The 21,545-nt window shown below is 43.4% G+C and overlaps 2 protein-coding genes across 2 annotated transcripts in view; one reads left to right on the top strand and one right to left on the bottom strand.

The window, feature by feature from the left end:
• cunh8orf74 (chromosome unknown C8orf74 homolog) overlaps nucleotides 1–3,907 on the top strand; it is a 7,426-nt gene extending 3,519 nt beyond the window's left edge. Inside the window, exon 4 of the mRNA XM_077238756.1 lies at nucleotides 2,570–3,907. Coding sequence (XP_077094871.1) covers nucleotides 2,570–2,752 — 183 coding nt within the window. The 3' untranslated portion in view covers nucleotides 2,753–3,907. The remainder of the gene's footprint in view (nucleotides 1–2,569) is intronic.
• A 174-nt stretch (nucleotides 3,908–4,081) lies between these two features.
• LOC143746727 (L-threonine 3-dehydrogenase, mitochondrial-like) lies at nucleotides 4,082–21,183 on the bottom strand. The gene is made up of 9 exons (XM_077238749.1): nucleotides 21,012–21,183; nucleotides 19,376–19,569; nucleotides 19,091–19,133; nucleotides 9,869–9,939; nucleotides 9,524–9,673; nucleotides 9,241–9,413; nucleotides 8,942–9,032; nucleotides 6,218–6,487; nucleotides 4,082–5,609 (listed from the first exon to the last, which is right to left on the bottom strand). The coding sequence occupies exons 2-9, from the start codon at nucleotides 19,557–19,559 to the stop codon at nucleotides 5,470–5,472; spliced, it is 1,122 nt and encodes a 373-aa protein (XP_077094864.1). The 5' UTR covers nucleotides 19,560–19,569; nucleotides 21,012–21,183; the 3' UTR covers nucleotides 4,082–5,469.
• Between the last annotated feature and the right edge of the window lie 362 nt (nucleotides 21,184–21,545).

Here is a 21,545-nt window from a genome sequence, read left to right as displayed (position 1 = left end):
AAAAAGTCTTAATTAAAGCATTATAAGCCATGAACCGATCCAATCAGCTACGAGGTGAATCATAACATTACAAACTTTGATTGGAAGCAAAAAAGTATTTTACAAGACTGTACTTTACGGCTCTAGTGAGGGAACAGCATAATCTAATTAAAAATGATGGAGAAATTTAAAACGTAAAACTTAAAAATGTTGATATATAAAAACAATATATATTAAGTTTATTGTACAATATGCATATATATATATATATATTTAAGTATTTTGAGAGTGTAGGGAGAGTAATTTGATTACATCATTCACAGTGCTTCATGGGAGTGGGCGGGGCTAAAGAGATCTTTTGGTGCATTTCGCTTTTTTCGACTCTCTGGTGGAATTTTCTGTACAGGATCATGGGTCATGTAGTTTTTCACCATGAATTCCACTGTTAAACAATTATTTTAAAACTAGCCTAATTTAAAACTAACTTCACAGAGGGGTTGACGGCTTCAACTGGAGCAAGTACTATCAAATAACAACCCCGTGGCTGAAATTGTTTAAAATCAATTTCCCTATAGAGAAAATGAATGAAGTTTTTACTTCTGGAACCAGACTTTTGCACTTTAGTGATGGTTGACATAATAAACACCACAAACTGATGATTTATGATAAGAAGCAGAAATCAATGAACTCAAAGAGATGATTGCAACATTGCAGGCCAGTTTAAACAGTCTTCCATATGAAGGCCGGATGAGCAAACAGCAATAAACTCAAATAAACTTGCTAAGATGTTCTGGGTGATTACTTGGTGGTTTCTTACTGGCCAAGCCCAAAGTCGCTGTTATATTCTCGTATCTAGAATTTTCTCTAGAAATGTTACTTCTATGGGATTTTGTTTTTACCGGCCTTCATCCACCAGGTAAAAATAAGTATGATTGCTTTGAAAAGTAATGTAATTGCCACTGTAAACATTTCATTGACATGTTTATAAAAAGGAATAAGTATCAAGTAGACTTTTTGTTTGGACAGTGAAGCAACCTGAAATATTGTTTCCTGCTCAGTGGTGATATAAAACAGGATTATGATCCTAAGCTGCCCTGTAGCTGTTGGTACACTATTACCTTTTGAGAAACCATCAAAGTAATTCTCCAAGCTATTGGCGAGAGGCTCTGATGCGTATCCGCAGGGCTTCCAACAGCACTGACCTAAAAAACGTATTTTGCAAAGTTTGCCATTTTATTGCACAATGTGAAGGCTGTAATAATTCATACTGACAGAAGTAACAAATGATTATTTCTTTTGCGCATTGTCCTATGGTTATCACCCTCATACCGAAAACCACTTCTTGCTTAATATCTAAAGAAGCTGCAGGCTGTCAGCAGTTACCAGATAAGATGGATTAAAGGAGCACTGCTCTGTTATTTAACCCATTTGAGCTCAACTGCTTTTGCCACTTTTTCAACAGCTTTGGGTTTTCTTATAAAAATTAACACATGGACTAGATTGCAGCCTCTACAGAAGCATATATCATTGCTTAACAGCCTCAGAGCTTGTGGTAGGTCTGCCTTGAAAGGTTTATATGCTGTCGATGAAAATCAATTTCTCTGGGGAGAAAATAAATGGGATATTTACCTCTGAGACCCAGCACTTTTCTCTCTATTCTCTCACTGGAAAACAGAGGGCTAGAGGGCGCTCATGATTGAAAGAGAGAAAAAGAAAACAAAAAAAGAAAATATAAGGGAAGAACAATGTAATATGGAGAAATAAGCACATGTAGTTAGTCCAGATTACATTCATGCTATAGAACGTTTTTAGAAGGCAAAATGAAAGTAACTACTCGAGAGTATGCGATTCCGGTTGAAGCCCCAGTCATGGTTAAATAAGTTCATATACAAGTTAAAAAATAAAAGAAGTTACATTGTGATGCTACATCTACTTCCCTCATACTATTATCCCTGAGGGTGACTGCTTACCTTGCTACTATTAAATATAACAAATGATTTTTAGTTACTAATTACGCAAATGTTCCATTATCTTTTGTATATGAGACTTCAGTGCTTAAAGTCCCCCTGTAGTCAATCATTTTAAAATTAAAACTAACCTTTGATCACAAAAATTACATATTTAAAAGTTTTTTCCTTGAAAAGGTTTTCGTCATGCCTTTAAATACTTTGAATATAACTCTACAGCTTGCCTCATTAACATACGCGGTTCTATGAATATGCAACTTAGTCCCGTCTCCACTCACTCACACCAGCTCAGATTTCCACTCATGGATGATTGCACGTTTATCTGATTGGTTACAAGGTAGTTTGTGACGTCAGAAACACCGGCGATTTCAAACCGCGTTTTTGAGACTGTCTTTGATTCACTGCAGGTTTAAAGAGAAAATACTCAGCAATGGTGTTGACATGAATTTGCACATGCTTTGACTTAAAGCATATTAAAAACAAAACATAGACATATAAACAACATTAAAAGTGTGTGGGTTTTTTTCACAGGGGACTTTAATGAACTTATTGGGAATAAAAAGAAAGATGGGATCAAAGAATTAATTGCAAAAAAAAAACTTTTCTCATATTCTCTCCATTAGGAGGTAGAAGAGCTGCTGCGCAGTTTTCTGCAGTCGCAAGGAGAAATTATAATGGAGTCTTTGATGAAGGAAGCCCATCTCACTGAGAATCTGCTGCAGATGAAACTGAGCCAATTCGCAAATCAACCAGTTTGCCCTGAAAAGCACAGTGTGGCAACTCCTACAAAATCAAAGAAGAAGTGAATTTGAAGTACAGTTCTATAAAAGTTGTATATTTTGAGATATTCATGAAATATAATAAAAATAGATGAATACCATTTGTATGTATATGTTGTGTGTACTGTGTGTAGAGGCCATATCCACAATGCAGCTAATATGAAATGACGTGTAATTTCCTGCTATTAAATTCTATTACTCATCTATCCTGCTTTCTATCCTGCTATTAAAGGTATTACTTATTGGTCCAAAAAACTACCCACAAAACCTTGTACAATCCATCTTTAATTTAGAAGGATGTCCTGTTACTTTATCCACTACAGTAAAAGACCTGGGTGTTATACTAGACCACAACTATCATATTTCACATTTTACCAGAACAGCCTTTTTCCACCTTAGAAACTTTGCTAATCTACGTAACGTGCTATCCGTTTCTGATGCAGAAAAGTTAGTTCATGCATTCATGACCTCGAGACTAGATTACTGTAATGCTTTATTAGCTGGTTGTCCTGCATCCTCAATAAACAAGCGAAAGTTAGTGCAAAATGAGTCGCTAGAGTTCTTACTAGATCAAGAAAATATGATCATATAACACCTATTTTATCATCTCTACACTGGTTACCTATTAAGTTCCGTATCAATTACAAAGTACTACTACTGACCTATAAAGCCCTAAATGGTTTAGCTCCTGTGTATTTAATGGACCTTCTATCGCCCTACAAGCCATCGCGTTCTTTAAGATCACTAAATTCGAGGCTTCTGGTCATTCCTAGGATATCTAAGTCCACTAAAGGAGGGAGGGCGTTCTCACATTTAGCTCTAAACTCTGGAATAGCCTTCCTGATATTGTTTGTGGCTCAGACTCGCTGTCCGAGTTTAAAACTAGATTCAAGACGCATCTCTTAGGCCAAGCATTCACATAATGCTTACCTTTTATACAACTGTTGAATCAGATTGAATGCATTAATTTTATGAACAGCAGCTATGCTAATTATTTCCCATTTGCTTTTCTGCTGTTATCTCGGGACGTTAGTCCCGAGGTAAATGGCGTTCGTCAGCTCCAGTTTGTATCCAGCCTCTCACGGAGACTTCAGATGACCCAACACCTGCGATGAGATGACTTAACGCCTGTGAAGAGACGACTCGACGCCTGTGAAGAGACGACTCAACGCTGGCGATATGGTATGCTCTAAATTAATACATGATTAACTAACTGTATTTTATTTTGAATTGAATTGAATTAAAAATTAATATGGTTGATTTCTACAACCTAATTCACTCATGTTTACCAAATGGAGTGATAAATTAGGAGATTCATGCCCACATCTAAATGAGTTCCTTAAAATAAGCAGTGGCCATAGAAAAACAACAGCAGCTCTGGTTTTATTGACTGCATTTCATTAAGCATATGAACAGTTTGGCAGTGACTTTTCACTAAAATGAACATTTTTATGTGCAATTTCTTTAGACCAAAATTCAAGCCAAATTTATTTTATAAGGCTTAAAACCCCACAATAAATATTCTGTCAATCACGTTTATGTTGTTCCAAACCTGTATGACTTTCTCTCTTCTGTAAGACACAAAAGAAAAACATTGCACATACAATGGGGAGTCAGTTTGGACACCAGCGTTCTTCAAAATATCTTCTTTTGTAATGAAAGAAAGTCATACAGGTTTAGAATAACATTTTTTGATGAACTTATCAAATATACTAATGAAGAAGACCGTGATTCTCAAATGCTACTAAATTAATTTAATCACTAATCATCTTACAGCTCAAGGTTAAAAACTAAAACCAACCATCAAAGATACATAAACATATATTCTGGAGTTACAAATGTCAAGTCTGTATAATTAAATGAAATGTTCAAGAACATAAACTAATTCAGCTACAGTATAAGTACCATGATGAGGCTAGTGTAATAAAACTAAGAGGGTAATAATGCCTTTTAGAAATAGCACCATAATTAGGATTGTTGTTTTATGAAATTACATTTCTTTCCACAAGCATACATCATCTCATAAGTATACACTACCATTCAAAAGTTTGGGGTTGGTACAATTTTTATGTTTTTCAAAGAAGTCTCTTAAGCTCACCAAGACTGCATTTACTGGATCAAAAATATTATTATATTTTACAATATTTTGATATATTTGTAATTTATACCTGTGATGCAAAGCTGAATTTTCAGTATTAGTCTTCAGTCACATGATCCTTCAGAAATCATTCTTATATGCTGATTTGATGCTCAAGAAACATTTTATTATTATCAATGTTTTGAAGACTAGAAAGTTCAAAAGAAGTCTTTACTGTAATAAATAAATAAATAAATCTTGCTGACCCCGAACTTCCGCATGGTACTGTAAATAATTCTAGGAGTACAAATAAAGAATGTATTGTCCACAGTTCAGTATATTCACTGATAAAAGATCCAAAGCTAATTATTTCACACAGCTTGCTACAGAACAAATAGTCCACAAAACAAATTAAAGCTTAAATAATATAAAATAAGTATGATCAGTAAGATTTTTAATTATTAAGCTGATTGGGGAGGTTAAGGATATAATTGAGCCATATAAATCTTTGGTTTACTTTACCAGGAAAACTGTTCAAATACAAGCTACATATGAAAAAAGGCCTCGCAAAAAAAAGTTTGACCTTCAGTAATCAGAGTTACAGAGCCCAATTACCATTCCTTCTATTAGGCCCCAAAAACTTCAAATACATGATGGCAGATGGAGACTAGTTAGCTTGAGACATTCTGGAGTCTGATCCAGTGAAGTTGAGCATCGCCTGAACCAGCTCTGGCAAACCATAGTTGTGCTTCCAGCCCCAGTCACTGCGGGCACTGGTGTCATCTAAGATCTCTGGCCAGCTGTCAGCTAGAAGAAATAACAGAAACAGTTGGCACACTGACCTGTGTTCAGTTTGGAAAGATAAAAAGGGACAAAATTGCATTGTCTGCTGAATATGTTTTTTTAATGTCCACCAAATATCATAATGCTTGCTTAAAGTGCCACTATAATGCTATTTTAAATATTTTGAAGTCTCCAGCAATAAGTTTACATGCATCCAAGGTCAAAAAACACTTTAACTTTCTCATAATATACATCGCAGCATCACCTCTTTTCTAAGTGTCTGAAACGGTTTAATCTTTGGTCTCTCCTCTTTTTGTGTTTGAGTGCGAGTCAAGTAGACGTTGTTTGTGGGCAGCCAATGAAGCAGGGATTATGCAAATTTGTAACAAATCTATGTAGTTTCATGCAGGAAGTAAGACTGAAATTACTGACAACTCGTTTTAGGCAGTTCAGAATCGATTCTTTCATTTAGGAGACAATAACTCTATTTGTCGTGCTCTTTGAAACATGGTAGACCTTTTATATTTTGCAAACTACATGAAAGGTAATATTCAAAACTTAAAAAAATGCAACCACAATTGATATTTAAGAGGATTTTAAATTGGATTTCGATTGATGTGTCAGACCCTTACCAATGGCCTGTCGAACTGGGTCAATCTTGTATGTGACCTGCAGGTCTGGCAGGTGCTTCCTGATTTCTCGTACCAGTTCCTCTGGAGTGAAGCTCATGGCGCTGATGTTGTATGTGTGCATACCGAGTTCCTCAGCAGGAGCTTCCAGAACTTCCAGTGTGGCTCTTAGACAATCTTCAATGAACATCATGGGGAGTCTTGTGTCAGGCCTCAGATTGCACACAAATTTGCCCGTTTTCACAGCATCGTGGAAGATCTGGACAGCATAGTCTGAGAGAAGAGACAGACTAAATGGAGGTGAAGGGTTTACATAGACGCATTAGTCTTCCAGACCAGTGTTTTTAATCATATACTGTTATACCATGTATATTATAAGTCAGCATGCAACCAAAGTTGAGATAATTTTTTCTTTTTGTATTGTGTGACGTTTATCCGAGTGAAACGGCTTCTCCAACAAGAAAAATGTAGGGCAGGACTTGATCTTGTCATCAGAGAAGAGACACTGCAAGAGGGAGGGGAAGTTATTTTGATTAAAGATTATGAGGGTGTCACAGTGGCTGCGTCCGAAAATGGATAAATACTGCCTTCTAAGGACCCATTCCAAGGTCGGAAGGCATAAAGGCACGTCTGAATGCAATGTTAGTTTCACTTCCTGTCTCATGAGATACCTTCATCTGATTGATTTTTGAAGGCAGCATAGATGTATCCTTCAGTGCATTTGATATCCCAGAGTCCTGTGCTTTCCATTCTGTGAGTTGAGCTAAAAAAATAAAGATGGCGTCTGAAAGTTGCGGCTGGTCGTCAGTTTGTGTGTAAATGTACATTTTTGATCAACGTTTTCAATCTATGATGTAATTTCTAGCGAGGAATTACTATAGTAGTCATTAAATATTCTCTTAGTTTTCACCAAAGCTCGCTCTGTAGATCATTAAACCATTACACTCCCTAGGAAAGTCTGTCCGAAATCAGTTTCGAGAGGTACCTTCGTGCGCAAACGCTGCCTGCAAGTCATAGCCTGATAGGACAATGAGGCAACAAGACAGCAGCCTACATTTCCGGATGCAGCCAGTGTGTGTCTGTACTGAAGTGCATGAGGAGCATAAACAGAAAAGTCTCTCATTATAAATCTAAAACCAAACACGCAGGAGATTACCAAGAATAAGGCAAATAACACAACCACATACACTAAAGATGACACGGAACAATGAACAATGAGGAAACTGAGAACTTAAATATACAGAGATAATGAGGTAACTAAATGAACAACAGTTGATCAGTAACTAAGGGAACTAAGCTGCAAAAAGAACACACAGTTTAATCGGGACAGGAAAAACAAAACCGAAACACAATGAAACTGAAAAGACTGAGATGATTACAGTAGATCCCCCTACCGGAAGGTGCAACCTTGCGCCAATAAGTGTCCAACTGTGAAGGGAGGGGGCTTTGGAGGAGGACCAGGGGCTGGCACCAGGTAGGATGCAGGAGGATAAGACAGCGGGAGAAACCAAGGTGACGATGACTGTGGGAGCCAGGAAAGATTGGGACGTAGAGCATAGCCAGATGACGAAGGCCCACAGCGGAGTTGAGGGTGGTAGGAGCCATGGTGGAGTCTTGGCAGGCGTCAGACTGACAAACAGACTGAGACGGTGCCGATCAAGGTGGAAACCCAAGCAGAGCCAATGAGACCAAGCGACACCGATAGATCTTGATGCTGAGGCGGAGCCAGGCAGAGCCGGAGGGACTGGGGACCAAGTTGGAGCCAGAGGAAAGGTAGAGCCTGACGGAGCCGTAGGGGTGGAGGGACCAAGTGCAGCGCTGAAGGCCTGGAAGTCCGTGGCACAGGCAGAGTGATGAACGACCAAGGCGGGGCCGGAGGGAATAAGGAGCCCGGTGGAGCCATAAGGATGATGGCCCCAGGTAGAGCTGAGGGAGGGAGGTGCCAAGGTGGAGCCAACTTGTCGATGAGCCGAGGTGGAATGACAAGCTCGGCAGCTGCTCGGAGCAAGGAGATACCCTTGCCAAGTTGGAGCTGGAGACAAGAAGACCTTAGGCAGATCCAAGCAGCAGAATGAAGTCAACAGTGGGGGAGCCGAGGGACTGAAGGGAGCCAGTGGAGGCAGGGTCGCAGGACTGGCTGTCTTTCGTAGAGGAGGTGGGAGAGGGAGGCTAGGTGGGACCATTGTAGACGCAGGAGACTTTGAGCTGGGCGGGACCAGTATCGGGCTAGGGCTCCAGGGCAATGATTGGCTCCAGGAATTGTCTCTGGCACCGCGGCAAGCTCTGGCACTTTGTCTGCGGTGGGCTCTAGCATAGTCTCTGTGCATGGTGTGGAAAGCAGCTGGCTTGGCTCTGGATCCAGAGTGGGGCTATTTCTACTGATCTTTAATTTATTTTTATTTCACTTTTAATCATTTTAATAATTTAGTAGTAATTACTATATTTCAGTTAGTTGCCAAAGCAACATTTCTAATTTCCTTAAAGTCCCACTGTGGTCAATCATTTTATTCCTAAAAACTTATCTTTGATCACCAAAATTACAAATTTAAGCATTTTATTTTCCTTGAAATAAATTCTTAATGCCATAAAATAGCTTGAATGTAACTCTACACCCTTGATTTTCACCACAGGGGGACTATCTCCATCTAATATTTTCTATTTTATGTCAGCTTTATTTAAAAGTGTTAGTTTACAACAACAACACTGTTCCAAAGGAGATATGCTCACCTGTAGTTCCTCCACCAGGTTGAGAGTCTGCAGAAATGATTGCTGGGTATCTGAGACAGCGGAAGTCAAGACCTAACCTGTGATGGTAATACTGGAAAATACAATAAAGAAATGTGAATTGAATAATGCAGTGTGAATAATAACCAAAGCAAAAATATGCATTAAATTCACATGTATTAAGACCTCATGAAATGCCTAGGCTTGTACTCTTTCTTTTCTCATTCTCTTTTAATATCATGCTAAAATTAAAACCGCCAAAAATGTTTAGGATTTGCATGCGTTCTCAAATATGTACTGACCTCTCCCATTAGCTCAGCGTGAACCTTGGACACTCCGTAAATGGTTCGTGGTCGTTGGATGCACAGATCAGGGGTGAGGTTACGAGGGGAGGAGGGGCCAAAGGCTCCAATAGTGCTGGGGACGAAAAGACGGAGCCCATGTTCTCCAGCAATGTCAAGAACATTGTGCAACCCTAAAGATGAGGAAGTTGGAAAAGAAACCTCTATGTACCTTACCAATGAAAAGTGATTGAAGGTGAAAATTATACAAATAAAACAGATGTTAAACCCCTCGGTGACTAACCAGTGATGTTGACATTACGAGCGAGGGACACATTAGCCTCTCCGACTACACTCAGAAGGGCGCTGTAGTGTATCAACCAAGTGATGCGGTTGTTTACAACAATCTCACGCAAGTTTTTGTAGTCCAAAATGTCGGAATATATAAAGGGACCTGAAGTCAAAATTTACAATTAAAAGCCTAAAATCATGTAATTAAAAAAATTAATATAATAAAATATTTTTGTTTGATACATACATATAATAATCAATAAATACTGTTTAAATAAAGTGTGTTCAAATTTAAAATACAACTCCAAATGGAGAAGAACTGATGCTTCCCACAATAAGTGAATATATTGACACTCACCGCTTTGGTAAACATGATTTGGGGGTTTCCTGATATCAGACAGAATTACATTATATTTTCCAAACTCCTTCCTGTAACAAAAGATAAACAAAATTCTCATATTTAACAATTTAATACTACCAAAAGAGTGCAGTAAACAAGGGGTGCTACTCATAAATCCTATTTGTGCATCCTCGTTTCCTTTCCTCGCTTCCTTTCATTGCATCTTAGCTCCACCACCTTTAGTATGCGAGGGAAGGCTACACCTGTGTATCCTCACTCACCAATCCACAGGAAACTTCCTCTCTCCTCGCTGCCACCATTATGTTCAGTTATATTAAGTTCACGGACTTTTAGTTTGTTTCATTCCTCACACGTGTTTCCTTGTCTGTGTTACCCGCCACCGATCAGTCACTATGGACACTAATCACATTCATAACAGCTGGTAATTGTTTAGTTAATCTCAACTGTGTATTTACATTTTCATTTTACATTTATTCATTTAGCTGACGCTTTTATCCAAAGTGACTTACAATTGCTATATATGTCTGGAGCAATTAGGGGTTAAGTCTCAGGGACACATTGGTGTCTCACAGTGGATTTGAACCCGGGTCTCTCACACCAAAGGCATGTGTCTTATCCACTGCGCCATCACCACCCCCAGTGTATTTAAGTTATTCTCTAGTGTCCGGTATTGTTTGTCCGTTGCACACTGCCTGGTCTGCTGGCTATGTTTCCGAGTTATTTATTAAACTTGTTACCTTTCAATAATCTCCATCTTCCTTGGATCTAATCGTGACACTCGCCTCCTCACGGCGCAATTAGAGAATTGAAATGTCTTTCAAGATGGCTGAGTTTGATTGGTTTCCGAGTCACAGGCTTGGAGGACGGAGGAGTGAGGAAACAAGGATGTATCATTTTGAGTGTTGAGAAGCATCCAATGTTTTTTTTTTTCTGGAATACCATGAATACCATGGTTTGCTGAAATCAATCTTATTAGACAACCATAGACAGCAAATGAAGAGTCTTGCACTTTTTTAGCCAATCAGAAACACTCTCTGGCTGTCTGCCTATTACATGTCCAGGTTTGCTGACATTGGGTTGGTTATCATATATTGGGGGCATGGCTTCAGAAGCTGGGCTGGTCTAAATCTAAAGGCTGGAATTCACCACACAACATTTAAAATCTGAACATATTTTAAAACACTAGGCATCATACACTTGCAAACTTTGAAAATGATTAGAGAGAAAAACGTCTACGGCTACGTATGTAACCCTCGTTCCCTGAGTAGGGAACGGAGACGTTACGTCGGATGACGACGAATGGGGTTTCGCTTAGAAAGCCTATCAACTTCGAGTATTACAAAACGAGCCAATGGCAAAGAAATGCCATGGGTCTGCGGAATTTGCATGGCGTAACTCCGCCCCACCTCGTGGGTATAAAAGGAGGAAGCCGGCAGCAAGCAGATATGTTTCTTCGCTGAGGAGCCAAGACTGAGCTCAGGCGATCCCCGCGGTACAGCGGAAAGTGGCAGGCAGACGTAACGTCTCCGTTCCCTACTCAGGGAACGAGGGTTACATACGTAACCGTAGACGTTCCCTTTCGTTGTCACTCCGAGTTACGTCGGATGACGACGAATGGGGTTACCAGTCTAATCACGCCACCTTCTCAGCTGTCTTCCAGTGCCCTGCGTAAATCGAGATCCCTGTCAGCCTGGACAAAGGACTCCATTTATCACAGGAATACCATGGTACACTGGGAAGCATATCCCAAGCTTAGGGGAAGTATGCAATTAATGCCAGCCCGGAGGGGGGGGGACTTAGAGAATACACATATGACCCGAAGGAAGCATATGGAAAACACTGGGGTGTCCAGCCGCAGGTGGAATATTTCAACCCCAGGGGTGGCAAGGTGGCTTGCCAAGGGAAAGACACACGCTCAGAGAGGCTTACAGTGGAAATACACATGTGGGGGTCGCTCAGAGGAGGGACCATGCACACGGGAGGCACCTAGCCGACGCGCAGGCAATAGACACTGGCGCCGACGTCAGGAGTGCTGGAGGAGCTCAGGGCTTTCGGAAAAGCTCACCTGAGGAAAATATCGCACGTATCCAGTCCGTGGAGTGGAATGGCGAGCAAGCGAAGACACCTGAGCGGGTCCGGTACTAGCTGGTTGAAGCGAGTACACGAGAGGACACAGGCTCCACTCGGAGATTATAGAATCTGGCGAATGTGTTAGGTGTTGCCCAGCCTGCAGCTCTGCAGATGTCTGTTAGCGAGGCGCCATGCGCTAGAGCCCAAGAGGACGCCACACTCCGGGTGGAGTGGGCAGTCACACCAAGGGGGCACGGTCGACCTTGCTGCTGGTAAGCCAAAGCAATGGTGTCCACTATCCAGTGAGACAACCTTTGCTTGGAGAGAGCCTTTCCCTTCAGCTTCCCACCATAACAGACAAAGAGCTGGTCTGAAGTCCTGAAACACTGCGTTCTGTCTACATAGGCGCGGAGAGCGCGTACTGGACAGAGCAGTGCCAAGGCTGGGTCTGCCTCCTCCGAGGGCAGCGCTTGCAGGTTCACCACCTGGTCCCGAAAGGGAGTGGTAGGAACCTTGGGCACGTATCCAGGCCGGGGTCTCAGGATCACGTGAGAGGAAGCCGGCCCAAATTCCAGGCACGCTTCGTCAACGGAGAATGCGTGCAGGTCCCCAACCCTCTTGATGGAGGCCAGTGCAACCAGGAGCGCTGTCTTCATAGACAGGAACTTAAGCTCGACTGATTGCAGGGGCTCAAAGGGAGCACTCTTCAGGGCAGTTAGAACCACTGAGAGGTCCCAAGAGGGAACGAGAGGAGGACGAGGAGGATTTAGTCTCCTCGCTCCTCTCAGGAACCTGATGACCAGGTCGTGCTTCCCCACCGACTTACCTTCGATGAGGTCATGATGTGCGGCAATGGCGGCAACATAGACCTTCAGGGTGGAGGGAGACAGCCTTCGCTCCAGCCCCTGTTGAAGGAAGGAAAGCACAACACTGATCGAGCATCTCCGGGGGTCTTCTCGGTGAGAAGAGCACCAGTTGACGAAGAGGTTCCACTTCAACGCATAGACGTGTCTCGTGGACGACGCTCTAGCGGAAGTGATGGTAGCCACCACCGCTGGTGGTAGGGTACTAAAACCTGCCTCGTCCCATCCAGGAGCCACACGTGGAGGTTCCAAAGATCGGGACGAGGGTGCCATAGGGTGCCCCGTCCCTGAGAAAGAAGGTACTTCCTCAGAGGGATCGGCCAGGGAGGTGCTGTCGCGAGGAGTACTAGTTCGGGGAACCAGGTCCGGTTGCCAGTAAGGGGCAACCAGAATGACCTGCTCCTCGTCCTCCCTGACCTTGCGCAAAGTGTGCGCAAGAAGGCTCACTGGGGGAAACGCATACTTGCGGCCCTGCGGCCAGCTGTGCGCCAGAGCATCCGTGCCGAGCGTGCCCTCGGTCAGGGAATAGAACTGGGCGCAATGGGTCGAGTCGTGAGAGGCAAACAGATCTATCTGCGCGTCCCCGAACTGGTCCCAAATCAGCTGAACCGACTGGGGATGGAGTCGCCATTCTCCAGGGAGGGGCTGAAGCCGTGAGAGCTCGTCGGCTGCACAGTTCGGCGCTCCGGGAATGAAGATGGCTCGAAGCGACCTCAGATGCTTCTGACTCCATAGGAGGAGGTGGCGAGCGAGTTGTGACATACGGCGGGAGCGTAGACCACCTTGATGGTTGATGTACGCCACAGTGGCGGTATTGTCTGAACGGACTAGTACGTGTTGACCCCTGAGCAACGCCCGGAAGCGGTGCAGGGCAAGGCGTACTGCCAACAACTCGAGGCAATTGACATGCCACAGCCGCTGGGGTCCTGTCCAGGAGCCCGCAGCAGCATGTCCATTGCACATGGCGCCCCAGCCCGTGGTGGAGGCATCTGTTGAGACAACAACATGCCGGGAAGCTCGTGCCAGGGGGACACCGGCCCTGAGAAAACCGAGGTTCGCCCACGGGGTGAAGAACTGACGGCAGGTCGGAGTAACTGGTACTCGGAACGTGCCGTGTTGCCATGCCCACCTCGGGACTCGGTCGCAAAGCCAAAGCTGAAGCGGTCTCATTTGAAGCAATCCGAGCGGTGTGACCGCGGCTGCAGATGCCATATGCCCCAGGAGCCTCTGAAAAAGTTTCAGTGGAACCGCACTCTTGCCCTCGAATTGTCTTAGGCAAGTCAGCAGTGACTGCGCGCGCTCGCTCGTAAGCTGCGCGGACATGGCGACCGAGTCGATGTCCATACCGAGAAAAGAGATCCTCTGCACGGGGCAAAGTTTGCTCTTCTCCCAGTTGACCCGAAGGCCCAGACGGGCTAGGTGCCGAAGCACTAGGTCCCTGTGTTCGCAAACCTGATCTCGAGAGTGAGCTAGGATCAGCCAGTCGTCGATATAACTCAGGATGTGAACCCCTTGTTCTCGAAGGGGAACAAGGGCCGCCTCGACGACCTTCGTGAAGATGCGAGGAGACAGGGCTAGCCCGAAAGGGAGAACCGCGTACTGGTATGCCTGCCCCTCGAAAGCAAACCGGAGGAACGGTCTGTGTCGAGGAAGAATGGAGACATGAAAGTAGGCGTCCTTCAGGTCGATCGCTGCAAACCAATCCTGGGGCCGTATGCATTCGAAAACGCGTTTGGCGGTGAGCATCTTGAACGGCATCCGGTGAAGGGAGCGGTTCAGCACGCGCAAGTCCAGGATTGGCCGTAACCCACCGGTCTTCTTGGGGACAATGAAGTAGGGGCTGTAGAAGCCGGACCTCATCTCGGCTGGAGGGACAGTCTCGATTGCACCCTTCGCCAGCAGGGTGGCAATCTCTGCTCTCATGATAGGGGCATTGCCACCGACCAAAGTGGAGCGGACTCCCCTGAAGCGGGGAGGAGACCGTGCGAACTGAATCGCATAGCCGAGCCTGACGGTACGCACGATCCAGTGGGACAGACGGGGAGCTCTAGCCAGGCTCCCAGGAACTGAACCAACGGGATCATGCGAGCCACAGGCGTCCCCCCGGAGGGGCAGCGAAGCGGAGTAACTGGCCCAGATGTGGACGGCATAGCGGCCCGGAGAGGGGGCACAGTTAGCAACCGCGCCCTGGCAGAGGGGGCCAGGGGAGGACCAGGCTGGTCGTCCCGCGGGGGCCTGCTCTGCCAAGGGTCTGGCGACAGAGGGGGACAGCGGTGAAGCGGTCCGTGGACGGCACGCCATGTCAACCACCTCTGGGACAGAGGGGGACGAGGAGAGCACGGCTTGTGGGCGGCGCTCTGTGACGTCCGAGAACTCTGTGCTCAGAGACGGGAGAATCAGCTCTTTGGAGAATAAGGATTCTTCCCCGGCCCTCCCCGGGGAAAGGAGTGGTCCTGCTACCAACTCCTGGAAAGAACTGAGTCCCATCTCTGAGGAGCCCAACTCAAGAGCGCCGCTTAACCTGGCGTGTAGCGGGGTGCGGGGCTGGAGAGGACTGTGGCGTCCGACCGCGGGGGGGCGCCCTCGGCAGTGGGCAGACCGAGGGATCTGAGCGGACGGCGGGGCCGTCGGGACAGAATCAACCTCACTCTGCTCATGGGCGGCTGAGAGCTGTTGGGCATGCCCTCAACCGCACCGCCGAAGAGGCCGACCTGGGATATGGGAATGTCGGACAGACGGGTCCGCGCGACATCCAGCACATCAGACAGGTTCAGCCAGAGACTGGTGAGCATCACCTGACCCAGGGAGCGTACGGCCACTTTCGTCGCTCAGAGAGCAAGGTCAGTGGCGGCGCGCAGCTCAGTGAAGAGCCCTGGGTCAGTCCCGCCCTCGTGCAGGTCCATGAGCATCTGGGTCAGATGGACCAGCAGAATGACCATGGCATGCAGTGAGGCGGCTGCCAGTCCCGTGGCGCTATAGGATCTCGCCACAAGCGTAGACGAAAAACTACAGGCCACGGGCAGGTGCTTAGGATTGCGCCGAGAAGAAGCACTCTGAGGACACATAGCATCGCAACAGAGCGTTCAGCCGGGGGAACCCCAGTGTACCCATGGGCAGCGGCCCCATCGAGGGGAGGAAAGGCGGATGAGATCAGCGAGCGGTCCCGAGAAGACAAGGGGGTCTTCTTGGACTTCGAGATCTCATCATGCACGTCCGGGAAAAGAGGTATTGGGGTTTGCCGTGGACGAGGGTCGGCGGCCTTACCCAAAACCCATCGTCCCAGGAAAGCATGGTCGTCATCTCCGGATCAGACTCAGGCACAGCCGTATGCACACCGGAAGGTGGCAGCTGTGACGAGCCCTCACTTCCAGAAGACTCAAACCCACCTAGTGATGCTGCAACAGACATGGCATCTTCCTCTGTAGCTTCAACTGAAACACGCGGGCCACCAGAGGGTAGACTCGCGGGAATCAGCAGTTCACTAGCGGGCACCGTCATTGAAGAGGGGGGCTGGGGTCACGGACACATAGTCGGCGCCTAGATCCAGACCGTAACCCTCAGGTCACCCTGGCCACCAGCCGAAGATCGGGGGGTGGATGAGGGGACTCTCACTCTTGCGAGTTCACCGAGTCTCGACCTATATATGACGCGATGATCACGTTCCCAGCGAGAACATGAGTCACCCACGAGCGCTGTTCGAGCATGATCAAAGCCCAAACACACTAGACAGCGCTCGTGCCCATCAGAGTCCGATACCAGTCCGCTGCAACCAGAAATGCACGGGCGAGCCGTCTTTAAAAAGACGTGCCACGTGTAAGCTCTTTTAGTGAGAGAAAACTCAAGTGTTGAAGCACCCGGGGAGAAACGGACCGACTGGCAGACCACTGCAACAGATCAGCAGGAAGCACGCTCTCGCCGTAGATCGCCGTCACACCAACACTCGAGGTACTCGTTTGTAAAGCTGACAATTCAGAGATGGCTTGTGGAGAGAAGAATACACTTGGCTCCGAAGCGAAAACATATCTGCTTGCTGCCGGCTTCCTCCTTTTATACCCACGAGGTGGGGCGGAGTTACGCCATGCAAATTCCGCAGACCCATGGCATTTCTTTGCCATTGGCTCGTTTTGTAATACTCGAAGTTGATAGGCTTTCTAAGCGAAACCCCATTCGTCGTCATCCGACGTAACTCGGAGTGACAACGAAAGGGAACTAGGCATCATACACTAGACAAGTGAGGATCATTCACACACTAACAGACAACGTCATTCAGAACAAAACAAACTCACAGATTGCTAGGAGACAGATAACAAACAAAAACAACAAACTAATGATCTCCTCCCACTGGATGGAATCACATTCTAAAGCTTTTTAAAAATGTTTTAATACAAACTGTTCCCTTCAAACACTACAAGATTTTCTATAAAATCTGTCAACCCTGTAGACTTTTGTCAACTGGCATTGACTGACTGAAAATCTGGGGGCAAATCTAGGCAAAAGTCGTGTAGTCCATTCCAGCCTGAAGTCTAGTGAACATTAACAAAGCTTCTGAAAGCATTCATTCTAGGGCTGTCAATAATGATTATTTTGGTAATCGAGTAATCGGTCGATAATTTTGATGAATAATTAAATAATTGGATCTTCTTTGTTTTTTTGTGGTGATAAAAAATAGACCTAAGTGAACATCAGCCTTTAACATTGCTTAAAATACATATATAATAGCAATAAGTCAATAATAATTGGTAAAAAAAACAAATTATCAAAAGCAAGTAATGATGGTTTTCGTTCGTAAGTTCTTTCTTAAAGCAGCACCAAGTAACCTTTCCTCTGCGGTCGCCCCTACAGGTAGGAAGCGGAATTGTCCATTACCGCTGTCGTAAATAATTTAGCCTACCACAGCCTACTGTCGCACGCGCACGCACATGCTCTCTGTTTATCCAGCTTTGGAATCAACAATGGCCACAGACAAGGTATGGTATGATGCATGATTTCATGAAAGTATGATGTATTGCGACATCACAAACGAGCAATTGTAGCAATTGTAACGCTTGCCGTAAACCTAGTCAAATTAGTAGTTTTCTTATGTCTCATTAGATATAAGTGCATTTCACCATGTCACGACTTGATGAACCACTGAAACGATTTTGGAAACATTATTTTAAGGTAAAAAATCTTACATAGTGCTGCTTTAAATTTGAACGTAAAGTCCACACTAGAAGCTTAGAAACTACTAGCTAGTTTGTAACTAACCCCTAGCTTAATTCCGTTTCACCATTTGTTCGTAAGGCAGAATGTAGCTAGTAGGTCGTAAACTCTCCGTAAAGTAATGTGTAGTCGCATAATATTACGTAAAGCCTCGATGATCCAATAGGAGCCTTCAAAGACGTGAGCATAAGTTGTTTAAATGCTGGGAATTTCAGATTATTCTTCATTCTAACTTATATGTTTCCATTACATACGCTACTTAATCATCATGAATAACATAAGTGTTTTTATAAGTAAATAACATTTATAAACTGTATTTGAAATGAAATTATTATTATTATTAAGGATAAATAAGTACTGATACAAAAAAACCATAAGAAATAACATTTATTGGTTATGAGTGATTTTATCTGACATGCACAACACGGACCGATTGGACCGATGCACACAGCGGTGCTGTAGGACAGGTTCGTATTGATGAACCGCTAACAAAGTAATCTATTCATATAATGTTCTCTCTCCTAAAATGTAAGCGAATGTAAATATCAGCATTATCATATATGTCTAAAGAATTGAAGTCTGCCAGGTAAAAGAAGAGCTTATTGATGCAGTTCAGTCTATTTTATTCCAACCGTTACTCCTGATTGGAGGCTTCTGTAAATATTTAGTTTATACATAGAGTTATGCTTCAACTAAGTTTAATGGTGCAACGCAAAAATATTTAGTAGAGCGTAAGTTGTATCTTAGTGCCCATTTACATCAAAACTAAGCTGTAACATATGCACAGCTGGTGCAACCGGCCCCTAGTGATTATTGTTGTTACACTTAATATGTAATATTACGTGTAATCAAATAACATAATAAACAAAATTATGTGTAATCAAAACACAATCAAATCTTTGTTTATTATTGGCAAAACAATAGAAATGCTACATCAAAACATGCAAACTCAGAGCGAGGGTATGGAATGGACCACTTCCGGTATTTTACCAGTTAATCGACACAGGTAAATTGCAATGGAGGGTCTTAAAATCGAGCACTCGAATTTAATCGAGGAATCATGACAGCGCTAATTCAGTCTCACCTGAGCAGTTTGGCTAGACCCACTCCCAACTGACCTAGACCGCCTAAAATCAAAAAGAGAGAGAAAAAAATTTGATTAAAAATCATCATTAGTCATATGTTACCATGGAGACTACATTTCATGCTTCAGAATGTGGTAACCAGGGAAACGTGACATCTAAAGGTTTATACAACATCCATTTAGACCTCAAAGCTTAAACAAACACACAGTCACATACACAAAATCTTTTAAACAAATGAACATTACACAATAACTGGTCTAGCCACTTGTCTCCTGCACTCATACCGGTAATGAGAACTCTGGGATGGTCTGATCCAGAGGACACTGAGTGAAAACTGGCATCGGATGTGACTTGGCACGGAGAGAAACTGCTACTGCGAGCTACAACAGTGAGAGGCTGAAAGCCACAGACTGGAGCCAAGTGAAGCCGCTGGGCCGTCCCACTCACAGCTCTTACACAGGACCGCATCTCCTACTCACTGCCAACACACACACACAAATAGAGCACATCAGAAATGCACACCCAAAAGAGTAACAAAATCAGTGTCAATGTTTGATATAAAATATCACAATCTGAAACATTTTTTTTTCCTTTTGCATTTTTCAAAAGCTTTTGAAATTATAATTTATTTGTCTAGCTAAGGGTCATTTTACAGCTGCATTATAGGCTATGCATCCTAAAAACATATGATTAAATTATACAGAGGGACAGGCATACTTTTATATATAACTATAAGGCTAAAGTTCATACAAGAAGTATTGAAACAGTATTTATCTTAGATCGTCGAGTTTTAAGCATGTAATTAATGACCAAATTTATAGTTAAGACTGAATGTCTGAGTCTGGGAAAATGATACAAAAATCAAATCTATTCATAAAAGATATATGAATACAGTAAGAAATAAATAATGAAGAGTTTTAATGTGGCCTTCATACATGAAAAAACAACAACCACAACTACAAATCTGTTAGTTTTACGAAAAATCTACCCCTGGGTCATAAAAGCACCCGTGGCTTTCACCAAGTGCAGTGTCCCTGGAACAAATCCAATCAACCAATCAGATTTACCAATCAGACAATTTACAGTTTATGTGAAGTTTAGGCTTACAACCAGGGTTAGGTGCTTCTACATCAGTTATAAATGCACCTATCATTTCCCTCTGGTTTTAGGGTCTTTATCTATGAGTAGGTTTATGTTTAGATGTGGGGATGGGGTAGGACTAAATTTTTGGATAGGAATGTTGTTCTAGGATCAACAAAATATGTTGATCCAGGAATATGTCTTGGCAAAATGAAACACCCCGCTGCTGCCACCTTCTGGTCATGGCTATAACAGCGTCACAAAAATCCAAGACCAAAGTCAAATCCATTAGAATATTAGGCTATTTAGTTCATAAACTTGATCACCACTTCAAAAGTCACATTATTCCCTTTCGTAGTCTTAAAATTAATCTTAAATAACTTGCATTAAATTAAAATTGTCATTTTAAAGCAATAACTTCGTGGGAATTATTTATTATTTATTTATTTTCTTTGTTCAGTTCACAACATTTATTAATAATACTTAGTTTTGTAGTTTGACTCACATCTCTATTTCCTTACACTATTAAACTAGTGCACTTTGCAACCTAACATGAACACAAACTGGGAGACTGACAGTCTCTATTTACCAATCAACAACACCAGTATCTACAAACTGCTTCTGTTGTAACAACACACAGCCGGTGATCTGATGATGGACATATTTCACTTCTGGTTGCTATATGGCTTAAATTGTTACAATGTCACAGTTCGGTGGAATGATCAACATTTAGCGCGTGTTACAATAAAACACATTCCTACAGTAAATCACGCCAGTCGTATGCTGAATTTTGCGATCAAGAGATGAAAACATCGATAAGATAAACTTTGATTTACTCACCTTTTATACCACCGCCCTAATCCTCTAGAATAAATGGAAAAGAAACAGGTAAGGGAACCGTATGCTCTTAAAACTACATTAAAGTTCAACAGGAGCAGGTAAATGTCTTTCACTGGACAGTGGACAGACACCTTCAAGTTCATCCACCATCAGTATTGCATCAGCTATAGGTCTCATGGAGAGTCTGCTGTGATTGGTCAGTCCACCCGAGACACACCCACTTAACACTGTATGCATTCGAAGATTGCATTACCAAATTATATTAGCTTTATAATTACAGTGGACCTAAAATTTTTTTAAAGGTCACACACAAATATCAAATTGAAAATAAATATAATGAAAAACAATCAAAACAAGTTTCATATTTTCAAATTCATAATTTTATTAGTTTGTCAGTTCCATATTTTTGCAAAACGTATAGGCCTATTGTCAGATGATCAAACACAAAACCTTTTTGCTTTCAAAATAATATTCTATCCATAATTGTCTCTCTCTCTCTCTCTCTCTCTCTCTCTCTCTCTCTCTCTCTCTCTC

The sequence above is a fragment of the Siphateles boraxobius genome, unplaced genomic scaffold, assembly GCF_051911475.1.
Source record: "Siphateles boraxobius isolate OS27281-9 unplaced genomic scaffold, OSU_SipBor_1 22, whole genome shotgun sequence".
In the NCBI taxonomy this organism is placed as follows: domain Eukaryota; kingdom Metazoa; phylum Chordata; class Actinopteri; order Cypriniformes; family Leuciscidae; genus Siphateles; species Siphateles boraxobius.
This window is presented reverse-complemented; position numbering and strand designations above follow the sequence as displayed.